The 18,400-nt window shown below is 44.2% G+C and overlaps 1 protein-coding gene across 1 annotated transcript; it reads left to right on the top strand.

The window, feature by feature from the left end:
- Positions 1-1,733: 1,733 nt before the first annotated feature.
- LOC103654038 (protein FAM32A) lies at positions 1,734-2,072 on the top strand. Its single transcript, XM_008680859.1, has one exon. The coding sequence runs from the start codon at positions 1,734-1,736 to the stop codon at positions 2,070-2,072; it is 339 nt and encodes a 112-aa protein (XP_008679081.1).
- The last annotated feature ends 16,328 nt before the right edge of the window (positions 2,073-18,400 follow it).

Genomic DNA, 18,400 nt, shown 5'->3' with positions numbered 1-18,400 from the left:
CCAGTTCAGGTGATCAACAAGGCACTAATGCTCTACGTGCAATCAATGTAACAACAGTTTGAGGTAAGTAGCAGAGTTCGTTTGAAGCTAATGATGTGCCGTGGGTATCATCCACCTACCGAAAGTCCTACGAATTTCACTCTTTTTTGGCCTTAGGTCCTCTTTATCAAGCCTGCGACCATGAGCTCGCTCGACTTAGCAACCTACCTACCCTCGTGCAAAAAGTTGTAAGTCTAAACTTTCCCTTTCTGAGCATGTCCTATAATGGATCAGTTCAGTCCACCAGATTAGTAGCTGCTTACACATACACACGGTGCCCCGCAAAAATTCACATGTATTGAATATTAAATAAACATTCGTGCAACCACACGGTGCTCGCAAAAATTCACACGTATTGATTAATTGATTAAACACTCGCGTAATGCGCGAGCAAAAGTAACAGTACATAGGATGGGGAAAAGATAGAAATGAGGCTCCATTTTCTTTCAAAATCAATCATCTATCTACCAGAAGAAACCATCCATAACCCGCTCCACACACACAAAAGAGGCATTTTGTGGCAAAATCCAAAAGTGCTCCGAATGCTATCCAGAACACAAAAGAAAACAGGGACTTTTGCTTGGCATAATGTAGCAGCCATCTAAACACTGGCCGATGCAACTTTCTGAAACATTTATATACAAAGGAAAACAGACCATTTTTCAGCACCGGCAAAGGTGAGTGAAAGTGCTAGTAAACCAATAAATTGAACGAAACCATATACAAGACACTTAGGCTAAATATGACAACCATAAAAAAAACAAAGACGGAAAACCCATAAAAATGGTTCGTAACTTTCGTAAGCGACAAATCTGCATGGCTAGAGTACTGAGCAGAGCATTGACGACATGGAACACACAGAACTACGACGCTCGAACGGGCAGCTCACCTACGAACGTTGCACACGAAAAAAGCAACACTGGTTCCAGACTACCGCGCTTTGGCCGGATCCGCAGCAGAAGAGCCCTACAAAGGACAAAAAAAAAGACGGTGGATCGGTAGGTGCTGCCGAGCAGGTGAACAATTGGTGAGCAGATCGGAGCAGAGAAACTATACGTTGGCTAGAGGTTGCTCGGCGATGGATTCCAGAGGGAACAGGAGCCCCTCGCAGCTAGGCCCTATAGAACCGAGAGAGGGGAAATGAAATCCGCTGTCGAAGGCCAGATATAGGTGGTTGGCGGTACCTACACGATGACCTGGAACAGCAGCAGCAGGACGACGGCGCTGTGCGAGTGCTCAACGGTGAGAAGACCGGTCGCAGATTTTTTGGAGAGGGAAGAGGAGGGGATTCCACATGGCCGGAGGCGGAGGGAGCAGATGGGTGAGGGGCGAGACATAGGCGTACCCGTGGAGCCAAATCCGACTGAAGGCACGACGAGTTTGGCGACCGCCGCAGCATCACAGATGCGACGGCTCAACGGCGAGTGCTCTGCTCAACGGCCAAAAACCGCTTGGAACAGGAGCTCGGACTCGGACACGAACACGCACACCGCGTGGAACAGGAGCTCGGACTCGGACTCGGACACGGACACTCTGAACGATGTAATCCCGTTTGCCTCGGTAATATATATTTCTCCTGCAATCCCGTTCGGTTCGGCAGTCTCTTTACAAATTTCGCGGTTCCATCTCTCGTGCTCAACAGCAGTCTCTAGCAGTCTCTCTACAATTTTACTAAAGTTCTTTGTTATATCAAAATGTTGGAATACCAAAACGTCGTTGGAGGACGGCTGCAGCTGAAGGGTAAAGCGTTGGACGTGAAGGATGGTGGAGTAAAGAAAAAGAAGAAGAAGTACCAGCGTGAGGAGTCGTCTCAGACTGAATCTGATAAGAATGGAGACGAAAAGAACTCACATTCTAACTATGACCATCTCACACGAGCAGAGCGCCGCTACATGGAACAGAAGCAGAAGATCGACATAAAGAAGATGGCCAAAGTCGCAAACAAGTCGTACAAGGACCGCATGCAGGACTTCAACCAATACCTGGCTAACCTCAGCGAGCACTATGATATCCCCAAAGTTGGTCCTGGCTAACCTGGTTGTGTTATGCACAAACAATTGTATGCTGTGTGGGTCTATCTACTTTTCTGTTAGCATATTATGTATCGTTTTACATATATTGTAAAACGACTTGTTGCCACCAGTAGATAATATTTATTGTCAAAAGCTTGTTCCATGTATTCTGATCACGTGTTTAAGCCTTTTTTTTGTTGCCCCTTTTAGTTGCATTCATTTTATTCAAAATGTGATCCGCTTTTGATATTTCTAGGGAACTTATTTTCTTTCAATACAGCGGCAGAGCTTAACAACAGATTATGCCCAAAATTTTCCAAGTCAACATAGCCTTCAATTTAGGAAGTGGGAAATAAGGGTGGGATCATTTGATTCCATGTTTGGATAATTGAATTGAAGATAGGGATAGATAAATAAAGACTACACCCATCTCATGCCCCCTTCTTTTGTCTCAACCCATTTTTATTTCCCTATCCAATCCCCATCCAAACGTTCACATACAAATTATCCACTAGGCTAGAGTACTTAAAAAGTAGAAAGTACAACTTCTGATGCAACAAGAAGTTGGCTGAATCGAGGCCCACCTGAAGCATTTAGAACCTAATCGAATTGATTGATGTTTGATGCAAAGAACTATTATTGAGTTTGTATATATTATTTTCATTTTCTCTGAATCGGAACAAGCGCTCATGGACTTCAGAACCAGTTGGAAATCCTTGCCCACCTAGCCTAACTTGGCTAAACTGTCGAGTCGACTTCGCTAATTGGGCGTGATAAGCAGCAATACATCATAATTTGGCGATGTCAGTGCTGATGTCCTCATGCAGAACAAGCAACAAATCGACACAAAATCCTTTCGTCGCCTGGCATTATCTCCTATGGAATGTCCTGTGCCTCTCTTTCGAGCAAGTGCATAGAGAAACACAGTACTAATAACATGTTAAAGCATGCAATATAAATAGAATATTAGAAAAGAACTAGTGTTTTTTTATTAATCTAGAGATGTAACACATACACAAGGTAAAACGATGTAGTAAAATGATGCCTTGTCATGACAACCATTCACACTCTTTATGGCAAAGCGTATTCCCAGTTCGTGGTCATGTATGACAGTTACTAATGCCTACTCTAATCTTGATGAGATCACTCCTTAAAAGATATCTATTCGAAGAGGTATTCTAAAAGAAATGTCAATTTCAAAAACAGTGACGTCGGTGTTCTCGAATGAAGCTTCTTCCTCTAGATATGTATTCGTGATAAAAAAATTCTCCTACCTCCCATGATCTCCTTTACCAAACTGGCAAGGGGCTCTTCTTCCTGATCAAATCATAAGGAGTTGGGTTGATCAGAGTTGAAAAGTGGTGAGCAGGTAAAAGTGGAATAATAAAGAGAGGTGAAGGTATCGTGGTGATGAAGATTTCACTACGACCATGCACTCCCAGTTGCTTGAGATCACTTGGTAGTCGATCACTAGTAGCTTGGCATCTCTTCTTAAACACTAAAACTCAGTTCAAGCATAATTAATAAAAAAATCGTGAACCTATAGGATAGGCGCCTTTTTTTAATGATGGCCACAATTTAAGTGTGGTCTCAATAAAGATGATCTAGAATGTGTATAGGAAGCAATCATAGAACTTTTAAGACCATGGATGGGTGTATTGTTGGTCACTCGTTTTGATTCTTGAAAGACATCAAAGCGAGATAACAATTAAAAACAAGGGACCTTCTCCCCTTCAATTTATCTTCAGCTTTGAACATAAATTGTTGAGAAGGTTATTGAGATTGAAATCATAATGAAATAAAGAACACATAAATACACAAAAGAAATCTTCATAGCTGTGCTCTTTGTATTATCTTCTTATTGTAAATGAATACAATTATATCTTCATAAGTATAGACAACAACCAGCAAAGTAAACTTAGCTTCGTAGGTGGAGCTAGGCGGCATGCCGTGAAATCATGTTCGGTCTGTGCATGAGCATTGTTCACCTATTTATATGGACAACTCAATATACAACTCAATGCAAAATTACAATCATAGTCTCAAAACCTATACATACATCTATAAGAATTGTTGGGGACATAATTGTCATTTCTTTTGAAGCAGCAGCAAACATGTTGGTCTTCATTTTTGGACAAACATATGTTAATTACTCATGAGACAAATTATGAAAAACTGTCAGTATTAATTAATTTTGAGGACCTTCGGCAGAGACATTCGCCCCAATATGTATCAACATCATACTATCATACTTCAAAACATATATGACCTCCTTTTGCTTCGTGACAAAAAACTTCATTGCTATTAGTTAAGACATATTTTAAAGCTATAGCTTCAGGCAGAAAAGAAACTGAACATAACTCAGAATCATTTTAGATAAGAAGATGTAGGTAAAGAAAGCAATCAGAGAACTTTGAAGACCATGAATCACTACAGTAAAACGACGCACATTCGACGGCCACTTAACCTCCGACGGCTATCTACGAGACCGTCAAACATAAGCTTATGTCCAACGGTCTCTGCTGGCCCTCGGAAATAGCGTCTTATGTCTGACGGCTGTCAGAGAAGCCGTCGAACATAAGCTTACGTCTGACGGCCGAACTGATAGCCGTCGGACATAAGATATTTTAACGCGGGCCAGGCACCGCGCGCCGTTTCATTTCTGCATCCGGTTTTCTCTCTGCCGCGCTTAGCCATCGTTGCCGCTGTCGCCTGCTTAAGCCGCCGCCACCACCCATGCCCGCCGCCACCGGCGGTCACCGCCGCCGCCCCGGCACCTGCCCCGACTCATCCTCCGTCCCGCCCACACCGACCACCGTCCCACCGTCAAGCCGATAAGTGAGTATTTTTAATTTTGTCAATGTATATATTATTTTCTAGTTGTCGTTTTTCAGTATTAATTTTTTTGTATGTTTAATATTGTTTAGCTTGTTATGTCCGATGACCAGAATTTGATTATGTAATAAATTTAATTTGTTTTAGTTTACTTAGTGGTGTTTAGATAATTTAAAATTTTAATTTCCGAGGGTTTTTATTATGCCCTCAGAAATAAGGTTATTTTATATAATTTGGCACTCGTGACAATGTTATTTCGTATATATTATTGTGGTAATTTATTAGTTGAACTCGTGACATTGTTTTAGTTTACTTAGTGGTAGTTTATTAGTTGAACTACGTAATTTACTTATTCTTTCCTGTAGATATAGGGGTGATTTACTTAAATAATCAAGTAAACGTAATCAAGTTACCTGGCGAGAAAGAAGAAAGCTACTTGGCGTCCATTGAATCGACGAAAGAAACTAGACCCTGATTTTGATTACGATTACAATTGACGAGTATGGATCATAATTTTATTGAATATTATATATATATTTCATTTGTTTCATTATTTTATTGTCGATTTGTGTACTAACTTGTTTTTTTGTTAAAATAGGATGTCAAAGAAAATGAGGTCTATTGCTCGTAGTTTGCTTGGGACGAGGAGTAGCTCGAGGAGCAGCTCGAGGGGTGAGGATTCAGTTTTTCAGGGCACAGGTTCTACCATGAGCAGACGCAGAGCGCTGGCAGAACATTTGCCTCCACATGATGTAAGTTAGTTGTTAATTTACATTATTTGAGTTACTTAATATTGTATGATGTAAGTTACTTGTTTCATAGGATGCTGAAATCGAGTAACCAGTGGTAGATGATCATGCGAGAGATGATGATGAAGATGATGTGGGAGATGATGCTGGAGACGATGCTGGAAGGTATTCTGCAGGCATGGATTCTGGGGTTGGTGGTGATTCCGCAGCTAGGTCTGGAACTTCTCGAGTTAGGAGAATGAGGAAGCTGCATTTTGTTGGACCACCTCCAGAGCTTCCACTCGAATCTCAGGTTTTGATAAAGCCTAGTGGAAAGTGAGTGACATATCTTTGCTTAATTGTTATTGAAATTTATGTTTTCATTTCTACATTGTTTTCTGTTTGCAGGACTTGGATCGACGACTCGTTCACACGCACATGACACTACAGGCAGGTGAACATGGTCCTTGGTAATCTTGTTCGTCTGCACTGGCCTGGTCTTGTGACTTTGCCTAGTGGCGAGTCTGTCCCCGCCACCACTTGGGAGCATTATCGCTATGGTGTCTGTAGAATGTTTGGCAACACACAGGCACTAGTTTGGGATGCATTCTGGGTATAAATTGTTTATACTAATTTAGTTATCCCATATATGGTTGCTTTTATGATAACACTAATTTTTTGCAGAAACGGTACAAGTTGCCGGACGATGGATCATATGATATGAACGCTCGTTACGTGTTTGAGTATAACACGAACGATGTCGTTGCAGATGCAATGTACTATGCACGAATTCAGGCTATAAAGGCATGGTACAGAGCAAGTGCTGATAATCGACCGATGCCAAATACCAAGGCCGAGTGGTCATCAATTTACCTTATGGAGGAGCAATACCTTGAGGTAAACAAGTTGTTGCATCTCATATCGCACGAATCCATGTATTTGCTTTATTGAAAAAAATTCATGTAGGTGTCGGTGCCGTGGATGGCCACCCGATCAGAGGGTTATCGGGCCTTGTGCAGATGGTGGGCTTCCCCTGAGTTTCGTGTCATTTCCGAAAGGAATAGGGGAAACCGTGGACTGAGTCGTTCCACAACTACGGCGGCGATGGACATGTGCGCTTGGCTAAGACGACGCATCGCATTCTTGGGTGAACAACCTTTTCAACACGCAGAGTCCAGTCGGAGGAAGTGGCTATAACTCGAACCAACCAGGCGATGGATATGAGTGATAGTTCATCAAATGTGTTTAAATTGGAACTATTACTATTCATGTGAAAGACTATCTGTCGAACAATGTCAGTTTTGATTTTGGACCTATATGTTGATGTAAAACACTTGTTGCAACCATTTGGAACTATATGTCGTTATGTTAAAGTTGTGAATGTGAATACTTATGTGAGTATATTTGTGATTGTGAATACTTATGTGAGTATATTTGTGATTGTGAATGTGTATATCTACATGGAATCTGTTTGTTTTTGTAAATATCAGATTTTTTTAAAAACTGAATTTTGTGTAATTTCTAAAACTTGTTATGTCCGATGGCCTGGCGTCAGCCGTCGGACATAAGGGCTGCTTATGTCCGACGGTTTATATTTAAGCCGTCGGACATGAGATACCGTTATGTCCGACGGCTGACGCCAGGCCGTCGGACATAACAGTTGTGGATCGCGCGTACTTCACCGTGTACTTTTTACATAAGGGACCCCGGAAAATATGATAACTAACCTGTCGTCCATCCAGGTTAGGGAGTATCTGAGTTTAAACCCTTAGATTTACAAATTTAACCCGGAGCTTTCTGGTAGTTATGTGCGCAACCCAGAAACAGATAAGCTGATGGCAATAATGTAGAAAATGAATTTTTGTATAAAAATAATTTCAATAACTTGCTAAATTCATAAGTAATATATTTTAATTCCTTTTTAATCCATTCTAGTTGCAATAATTTTGTATTAATATTGTTTATCAACTGGTAACTCTGTTTATCCATGAAACATAGACTAAAATTATTCATTTGCCTTAATCTGTATCACCCACTTAATAACTTCATAAAATCATAACTCGACAATCGTAACACCGAATTCAGTGATTCTTGTTCCTACGATCTCGTTACGATGCATAGAATATTATTATGCAGTATGATCTCATGTTTGATGTGATGTTAATTTCTCCTGTACCATGTTTATTCGTATTGTTGCGAGTAGACGAGCAAGCCACTGAGGTCCCTGGTGTTCAACAGGTGGATAATTCTAAGGAGGAGCTCGTTGAAGGCAAGTTGTGCCCTTGACCACTTTTATTTACCCAATAATGTTCTATATAATCACTATGGCATGATTAAGCTTAATTTTGATGGGACCCAATATGTCACCCTAGGCTTAACCACTATGGCCTTGATCAGCACTAAACTTTTTGGGTAGTCTTGCTATTGCTATATATGGTTTTGGATGTTGAGATAAATTTGACACATGATCATTCTTTATTATTACTGATGATTATTTATTGTTCATGATAAGATTTTTGTGTTAATTGGAACATGGAGAACCACCTAGGAAAATAGTGCTACCACAAGGGTGGAATGGGACACCCTTGGCCAAGTAATTAGGAAAGCTAGGGAGAGATTACCTTACCTGAAAGGGGCAAGTGAAAGAGAAACAGGGTTAACCTTTTCCTACAATTAATTTTGGTGGTTGAATGTCCAACACAAACATATGTACTAACTAGTTTGCTCTAGAACTCATGTATTACTGGTGCATAATTAAGGTTCAACACAAACCAATAAAAGATTCAAGTTAGGGACTAAAATTGAATCGGAGCAAAGAACTTGAGTGTGCTGTGGACTGGCGCACCGGACAGTGTCCGATGCACCATGCCCGTACAATTCTGAAGCAGCCACTCTTGGGAAAACGCAAGCCCGCTCCGCTATAATTCACCGGACTGTCCGATGTGCTAGCGGAGCAACGGCTAACTCGCGCAATGGTCGACTCTGACAGGAGCTATAGTGAGCAACAGTGCCACGCAGAAGTCAGAGCTGCGAAGTCAGAGGGCACCGGACTGTCCGGTGCCGCAAGAGGACAAAGTTCCAAGGTCGCCCGAGCTCCGAACCCTAACGGTTGGGTGACGTGGCAGCGCACCAGACAGCACAAAGTACCTGTCCGGTGCGCCCATCGTCAGCAGCTTCCCCAACGGCTACCTTGGTGGTTGGGGGCTATAAATACCCCCCAACCACCACAACTTCAAGCATCCAAGTTTTCTGAAGATCACATTCAATACAAGAGCTCTAGAATTCACTCCAAGACACGATACAAAAGATCAAATCCTCTCCGAGTCCCAAATTCACTCCAAACACATAGTGGCTTGTGTGAGAGAGATTTTTGTGTTCATTTGGGTTCTTGTCGCTTGGATTGCCTTTCTTCTTTTCACATTCTTATTCTCAAGTGCTTTGTAAGCAAGGCAAGAGACACCAAGTGTGTGGTGGTACTTGCCGGGTCTTAGTGACCCGTGAGATTAAGGAAGAAGGGTCACTCGGTCTAACTGACCGTTTGAGAGAGGGAAAGGGTTGGAATAGACCTTATCTTTGTGACCTCCTCAACGGGGGACTAGGTTTATTTGGAACCGAACCTCGGTAAAACAAATCACGTGTTCACTCGCCTTATTTCTTGGTTGATTTGTTTTCCCTCTCTTTCCGACTTGACTTTAACTCTAACGCTAACCCCCGACCTTCTTGCATGTTTAAAGTTGTAAATTTCAAGTTTCGCCTATTCACCCCCCTCTAGGCGACTTTCAATTGGTATCAGAGCCCGATGCTTCATTAGAGTCTAACAACTCGAAGTGATGTCGGGAGATCACGCCAAGAGGGAAATTATGACCGGCGACAAGTCCGCAAGCTCGGGGAGGACTCTCCCACGGGAGTCCGACAACAAACACAAGGAGGAATCCTCTTCCTCCATCAAGTCGCATTGGAAAGGTGACAAGAAGAAGAAGATGAAAAAGGTGGTCTACTACGAGACCGACTCTTCGTCACCCTCCACATCAAGCTCCGAGTCATCCGTCGCTTCAAAGCGCCATGAGCGCAAGAAGTATAGTAAGATGCCACTTCGCTATCCCCGTATTTCAAAGCGCGCTCCATTACTTTCCGTACCCCTAGGCAAACCACCATATTTTGATGGTGAGGATTATTGTATGTGGAGTGATAAAATGAGGCACCATCTAACCTCACTCCACGAAAGTATTTGGGATATTGTTTAGTATGGAGCGCACGTACCTCAAGTCGGGAACAAAGACTATGACTCAGACGAGGCCGCCCAAATTAGGCACTTTAACTCCCAAGCCACGTCTATACTCCTCGCCTCCTTGTGTCGAGAGGAGTATAACAAGGTGCAAGGGTTAAAGAGCGCCAAAGAAATTTGGGACGTCCTCAAAACCGCGCACGATGGGGACGAGGTGACCAAGATCACCAAGCAGGAGACGATCGAGGGGGAGCTCGGTCGTTTCATCCTCAACAAAGGAGAAGAGCCGCAAGCAATGTACAACCGGCTAAAAACCATGGTGAACCAAGTGCGCAACCTCGGGAGCACCAAGTGGGATGACCATGAGATGGTCAAGGTTATTCTTAGATCCCTCGTATTTCATAATCCTACTCAAGTTCAATTAATACGTGGGGATCCTAGATATAAACTAATGTCTCCTAAGGAAGTGATTGGCAAGTTTGCGAGCTTTGAGCTAATGATCTGTTCGCGAGAACAAAAGAAATAAATAAAAAAAGAATCGAGCGAATGAGGACAAGTGTAGCAGTCATGAACCATATATTTCATTAATCATCGGATTTTTACAAAATACATAGTTCACTTGGTCTTGTCTTCCGCTGTCTTCTACGTCATGGCTTGGACAAGCTTCTGACTTGGAGAATGTGTAGTTCGCTGATTCCCAGGGCCTTACGCGAGAGAGGCTCACCCGGTTAATTACATCTACAGAGTACAATATGTAGAACACCTCCGATTAAGCTGCACATAGTGGTCGTCGTATCTCCAGAATGAGTGCACGGTGTATGATGTGAGTGCCTTTTAAAATTGCCAAAAAAAACTTGATCATGACTACGCCATTGTCACGTTGATTGGTAAACGGGATGTTGTTGATGAAGGGGATGACTTTCGCCTCGTCGGTGCCCAGTCGTATGTCCGCCAGTTTTCATCAGCATGAACGTATGTATTGCCTTCGCCTCGTCGGTGCCGAGCAATGATGTGTTTGGTCTCGTTCACACAAACCGTGTCGTCGGAATAATAATGATAAGTTTGCTAATAAATTGCCAACACTTCATCATACTTTGTTAATATTAGGTGCTTGCGGGTAGCTTCTTCAACTAACGGTGATGAAGTCGAAGTAGTATTAGACATATATGGCCATGTACGTGCATGGACGCACGCCCCCTGGCCAAACACCTCTCTGTAGCTCGGCTACTCGAGCCTATATCTCTTGACGGTCGTGCTTCTGGTTCTCTCAGGTGGCTGGAACGCAATCGTCAGGGACAACACCGCCATGGTCGCTCGCTACAACTAGGCGACACATGATGGTCACTTGAAGGCAGGTCATCCGCCGAGTGACGAGTCGGTGTCGATGCCGGAATCTGCCATACACGGGCAAAGTCACGGTAAGGAGCCCATGTGAATCAGATCACCAGAACGTGTCGTTGGTGAGCCGATGGATGCTGGGACGATGCTGCCGATGCTGATGCAGGCGCGTGTGTCGTAGGACGGCGCTTCCAGGGAACCTTGGTAACTATTGATAGCGCAGCTCGCGGCAGTGGTAAGGTGGACGCACCGACAGTGATGAAGGTGAGGTGGCTGATGGACTGGGTGCGATTAGGTAGCTCGTCACGTTCTGTCCTTTACCCCCTGCGATTAGATAATAGAAAATAGATTAAAAATGTTTCTCACCCATGGATGTCGTGAATGCCATATGGATGGATGTTGATTGTCTCGCAAGCGTTGGCTGCTGCTTTGGTGCTTTATTCTGACTTGTATTTGGGCGTCTTCAGCAACCTCCTGGCGTCTTCCTCTGTTAGCTTCCTTTTACTGCCTTCTTTTCTCTGATGATGGCTGGGAATGCTCTCTGATGATGGCTGGGAATGTGTGTTGCTGCGCGTGGATGACTTCTCTGGCTGAACGGCGTGAATGCTAGGAGCGATGACTTCCTGATGGCGGTTGGCACTCTCCTTCGGTGGCTTCTCTCTGGTCGCGTCTCCTGACGGCTGCTTCCTGTTCTCTCAGATCACGACGGATGGCGACCGGCGGCGAGGCCCTTTTCTTTCCTGGCGTTGCACCCCCTTTTTTGCGTGTCTTCTCTTCTGGCCGATCTCTCTGGCCGACGGCGTCAGTTGCAGCTACCTCATTGATGCCCCCGTGGATCTGCGATGGTCTCCTTTTTATAGGCAGCTGGCAAACGGATGAACTTCACGTAAGGATAAGTCCTCTATCCCTTGCACGTGCCTGTTAATTAGATAAGGACTCCATACATGTACGTGGATGCCTTTTAATTTAAATGATTGGCGTTGCTCAGGTTGTTATGGTCAACTAATCACACGAATATTTTGGATCACAGTGCATGCGGCCAACCTTTGTAGATAAATAACCATATTCATGCATGCATGGGATGGATAGAAAGATCCCAAAGTCATCACGTAACTACAACTCTATTATTTTACGTCTTATCTTCAGTCCCTTTTTTATTTAGTTGATCACCGAAACTGTTTATTATTTATTCTATGATTATTTTTCAACGTGTATGGACATGTACCAGCATATAAAAAAAATCCATTGAACAAATCCCCCCCGCCAAGTTGGGTTCGGAGGCGCAGAAATTCCGGATTCAACTTGGTGGAAACCTGAGAATCCACCCTCAAATTCCTGAGGCAGTTATAGCTGCAATGCATGGATCGCAACCTATATATTTGTTCACCGTGGGATTGATCAAAAGGCACCGCGCTAATCAGCTTGGTTTTTCAAACACCTCCTGCCAACGTTCCTCCTATTGGTCAACAAGAAGCTAGCGAGAGGTCTTGGGATTTATTTTATATATTGCATCTGCTATTATTGCAGCACGCAAGCACATGCTAACAAGAAGGCCCTGCTACTTCTTTTTTTTGTAGTTTGCAGTTTCGGTGACACGCCGCCATAAGCTAGCAAAGAGGTCTGACAGCTTCTCTGATTATATCTGCAGATCTCACACATAAACTAACGGGGATCTGGATATTGGCTACATACTTCTGAATCTTCAACTATTTCTGTTGCCTCTTTTTAGCTTTCTTGTCAAGTTGACAATTCAGAGACTTACTGCCATGCCACTAAGGGGTCGATCACGCCGCCAAGGTGACTTCCCGTAGAATATGAATACTATTCATGCTCGACCATCCTTCCCTCGCTCGTATGACCGGAACACCCAAGACGTAGCAGGGCAGAGAATTAGATCTGGCGATAGGCCTGATCATCATCCAAGCCAGACTATCAGCCCCTCTGCACACCAGCGTCATGATCCTTCCACGAATACCAGACGCGTCATTACTAGTGTACATTCATGGGTAATCCATATATCGTATCCTCTTTTCTTTTTTTTATTAACATACCATAGAAGAAAACTGTTCTTATGCTTTTGCCTCCCATTTTTCAGAATATGAGCCCCGGCGAGCGCACATTTTATACTTTATTTAGTGGGCCTGCAGAACAAGCACCGCTAGAGGAAGAGGAAGAGATATATCTCTGGCGCAAAGATTTTGATTTCTTTGCAGATGCAAACTCAGTAATGCATCATGCAGGGAACATCGACGACGCGAAAGCAGAAAATCCTGATGATTTTATGACTTTGGTGGCTAATTGTTTAGGCCTTGGACGAGGTTATCAGCTTGTTACTGAACCAGCACATGAAATTATTGGAAAAGAACGAAAAAATCGTAAACGATGTCGTGTTCCAACTTCGTCGAGGACCCTCTCGACCACCACCCCGGATAATATTCCCTTTGGCATTCAAAAGAACCCACAAGAACCGCATGTGTCAGATTACGCTGGTCGTGCACACATTCTTCACCCGGTACTGGACTCATCCAAAAGGTCACTCGACATTCCTAGCTCGACCTCCACACTAGCCCAAAAAATGGTCAAGCATCCCTCATCAAGGTGGTTCAACGACTGTCGGCCGCAGCTTCGATTGGATGTGCCTGTATGTCGGAAGATGTTAATATGGGCCCGTATGATGCTGGTGAACCACGAAGACCGAAGTATGCTACAAAAATCTAATATCTATCGCGGTGTGCTAGCTTCACTTTATTGTTTTCAAGCTGACCCATCATTGGTAGCTGCCTTCTTGACATATTGGAATGTTGATGGACATACATTGGTTACCAGTCAAGGGGAGATGGGGTATCCACTACATACCATCTCTGATGCGATGGGGATCCCTATCTCAGGTCGTCTTTATGAAGAATTCATTCCTCCTTGCTCTGACGTCCATGGTCACTTGGAGACTCTTTATGCTATTTATGCTAACTTATGCCCATCAGAGCTGCAGCCAGGCCCAGGATTAGTGAGTCTTACCGCTTGGTTAGACCACTTTTTTGATGATAAAGCTGATTCTTTTGGCAGTTCTTTATTGGATGGCTTTGCTGACCCCAAAGATCCGTTACTTCAGAAGCTTCGTTTCCATGTCGCGGTTCAAGGTGACCGTCTTGCAGCCATTCTTGGTGCCGAGACATTATCTTACCGATCTATATATCCTTCAACGGTTTACCGTGCTGCATTTATAGCAGCTTGGCTATGCACTTATTGCATTCCTGTCGAAGCTGGCCAATACATTCGTCCTGAGGTATTTCATATGGTCGTTCAGATATCAGAAGGCGTTCGCAGAGCAATTGGTGTCACAAGCTTGGCTTTTCTATATAATTGTTTGGATAATATTCATGATAATATAATTAGTGGGACACGGTCCGCGAACGAGTGTTCCCTTTTTCTCCCGGGTCATTTCATCATGGGCTGGTTCGCCTCTTTTTGGAAGCAAGCTCGGAAATCAACGACCTTACATTGTCCAGTTAAATTTCCTCCTTTTGTCATAGATTTGACGAAGTTGGAACAACCCATGCCTATAACAGAGGCACATCATATATTTTGGGATTTTGATGGTGATGGTCGGGGACTGCGCTCGCTAGATTTTTTGGGCCGATCCTCGCTGCGATTCCCAGGAGGTCACCGACCGGTATTTATTCGAGATGGTCGTACGAAGAATGAGAAACAACCATTTGCCATATCAGTTTCTGCAATGGAGCTACTTATGAGCAGCCTCTTTGGTGGTATTACTCATAGGCGTGGCGAACGTTCTGACAACCTGGTGTATTGTCCGCATCGCTTCGCACACATGTTTAACTATGATCAACTCATCCCATATTTTGATTATCGTGCTGCTGATAATGTAACTGATAGTTTGAACTTTCGAAGTTACTCTCCCTCGAGCCGAAAGGAAACACTTCAAATTTGTGTTCGGCGGCATCTTTCTTATTATGATCAACCTGAGGGACATGCTCTCGTGGTGCAACCTTCTAATCTTGGAACTAGACGTTCATACAATTATATTATCTGGTGTAACAATGCTTTTCGGTTTCTTCGAGATCCTTCATTCTTTTGTGATAGGATTTTTATGTCAGCTGTAATCGAAACAACAGTCGCTGCCCCTGCAGGTAATGCTGCACATTTTTTTTCTGCGTACCTTACTGTTACATGATTCATATATACTTTTTTTCATTTTTTTTAACAGAGGGTGACATTGATCAACCTGCTAAAGAAACAGCAGTCATCAAATATTCTCTTCTCCCTGGTGATAGTGAACATGACCGGGAAGATACGACCCCCACAACTGTGTCCAGACTTGGTCAAGGAAAAAACATTGGCATAATACAAGCTCGTTTGCAAGACAAGGCATCTGCTCTAACCTCTTCATCCGAATTACCTTTGCTAGTAGACTCAGGCCAATCTACGCACACTAGCAAAGGGTCACGTGCAAACACTGATCTACTTGATGATACATTATCAGATGGCGGCTTGGCATGTCCTCCGGATGATCCAGATTTCCTGAATGACTTCGTCTTCACTGGAGCGCTGGAGCCCTTTACAGACTTATTCACAGACCTCCCAAATGAGGTCATGGAGATGCAGGCCTCGCATACTCAGGTTCCAACATCAGGCAACTTAGAACAGACTGATATGGTGCATGTTTCGCAACCGGTTAGTTCGACTGGACTAATGTCAAGCCTCGACCAGGATGTACCCTCGACGCAACCTGGCTCGAACCAAGCTAGTGTGCATAAGGTCAATACTCCCAAGCGGAAAGCATATGACACCGACAACCTTGCCGCTTCTGATCCTAAAAGCAAGAAAACTAGCAAAGGTAATATACTGCTTTCAGTAACATTATGACACCAGTGTGCACATGTTCATGCTTTCTTCTCTGTTTTTCTTTTATATATATATATATTCCTTGCAGACAAACACAGAGATCTTGAATTGGTCGTAGAGTCTGAACAATTATGGAATGAGGTTGAACAAGCCATCAGCTTATTTCGAGCACAAGCAAGTGCCACTGATGTCATTGGAGAGAAGCCAAATTATAGCGAATTTGATGCTCGGCAGCCTGTGCATATATTTGAGCCTACAGATGTTCCGGCACCACGCTTTATGCAATATGCTCATGGGGATCTTGATCGCTTCTGAAAGGGAAATGTGCCCTTGGGCCATTTCTAAGTATTTTGGTGATTGATTGCCAACACAAGTGCTTAAATGAGAATCGATGCCCATGAATGGACAAAGTGCAAATCAAGAGCAAAGGTATGTTTCTAAGTCTTAGTACATTGGTTTTGTGTACTAATATACTTGTCTAAGTATCAAAAACAGAAAGAAGAAGAAAAGAGAAGAGTTGGCTGTGTACAGCCAAGAGGCTGTTTCGGTCTTGGGCACCGGACTGTCCGGTGGTGCACCGGACAGTGTCCGGTGCGCCAGGGTGACACGGGCGAACTGGCTGCTCTCGGGAATTTACCGACGACGTACGGCTATAATTCACCGGACTGTCCGGTGTGCACCGGACTGTCCGGTGAGCCAACGGTCGGCCGGGCCAACGGTCGGCCGCGCGATCTGCGCGGGACACGTGGCCGAGCCAACGGTCGGAAGGGGGCACCGGACTGTCCGGTGTGCACCGGACATGTCCGGTGCGCCAACGGCTCCCTTATCTGCAACGGTCGGCTTCGCCATTTAAGGAAGGAAATCGGGCACCGGACAGTGTCCGGTGTGCACCGGACTGTCCGGTGCGCCCGACGATAGAAGGCAAGGATGGCCTTCCAGATTTGTTCTCAACGGCTCCTAGCTGCCTTGGGGCTATAAAAGGGACCCCTAGGCGCATGGAGGAGAAAACCAAGCAACCTTAGAGCATTCTTGATCATCCACACTCAGTCTTTGCGCATTCGTTTGTCATTCTCAGTGATTCGAGCTCCGTTCTAGTGAGAACTTTGAGATAGTCTTTTGAGCTCGATTCTTGGCCGTGTGTGTGCGCATTTTGCTGTGGATTTGTGTGTGTTGCTTCCCTTCCTTACTCCGTGATTCCTTGTGAACATCAAAAGTGTAAGGGCGAGAGGCTCCAAGTTGTGGAGATTCCTCGCAAACGGGATAAGAAAAGAAAAGCATAACACTGTGGTATTCAAGTTGATCATTGGATCACTTGAGAGGAGTTGAGTGCAACTCTCGTCCGTTGGGACGCTTCAACGTGGAGTAGGCAAGTTTTGTACTTGGCCGAACCACGGGATAAATCACTGTGTCTTCTCTGTGTTGAATTCTTTGTGATTATCGTATTGTGCAAGACCTTCTCTCTAGCCACTTGGCGATTATTGTGCTAACACTTAACAAGTTTTTGTGGCTATAAGTTTAAGTTTCACAGGATCACCTATTCACCCCCCCTCTAGGTGCTCTCAATTGGTATCGGAGCCGTTCTCTTCAAGAAAGGGACTAACCGCCCGAAGAGATGGATCCTAAGGGCAAGGGGATGGTGATCAACGACAAGGAGAAGGAGACCTTCATCAACGAACTCAATGATGACAAGCCCACCGACTCAGGCTCGGGCCACAAAAGAAAAGACGGGAGGAAGAAGAAGACAAGGCGCATCAAGGAAATTGTCTACTACGACAGCGACGAATCTTCCTCCTCCCAAAAGGACGATGACATCCACGATAGACGAAAGACGGTTAACTCAAACTTTTCTTTCGATTATTCACGCATCCCGCATAGTTCAAATGCTCAATTGCTCCCCATTCCACTTGGCAAGCCCCCTCACTTTGATGGAGAGGACTACGGATTTTGGAGCCACAAAATGCGTACTCACTTGTTCTCTCTCCATCCTAGCATATGGGAGATTGTAGAAAGTGGAATGCACTTTGATAGTACGGATAGTCCCATGTTTATTAATGAACAGATTCATAAAAATGCACAAGCTACTACTGTGTTGCTAGCCTCTTTGTGCAGGGACGAGTACCATAAGGTGAGCGGCTTGGACAATGCCAAGCAGATCTGGGACACCCTCAAGATCTCTCATGAGGGGAATGATGTCACCTTGCTCACCAAGATGGAGTTGGTGGAGGGCGAGCTTGGACGGTTCGCAATGATAAGGGGCGAGGAGCCAACTCAAACATACAACCGGCTCAAGACCCTTATCAACAAAATAAGGAGCTACGGGAGCACACGATGGACGGACCACGACGTCGTCCGCCTAATGC

Source organism: Zea mays, chromosome 4 (assembly GCF_902167145.1).
Source record: "Zea mays cultivar B73 chromosome 4, Zm-B73-REFERENCE-NAM-5.0, whole genome shotgun sequence".
NCBI lineage: Eukaryota > Viridiplantae > Streptophyta > Magnoliopsida > Poales > Poaceae > Zea > Zea mays.
The sequence above is the reverse complement of the archived record's forward strand: the minus strand, read 5'-3'. Positions and strand labels throughout refer to the sequence as shown.

Bases quoted from the DNA above. Each gene is read 5' to 3' on its own strand.
- LOC103654038 (XM_008680859.1), top strand. From the start codon at position 1,734: ATGTTGGAATACCAAAACGTCGTTGGAGGACGGCTGCAGCTGAAGGGT.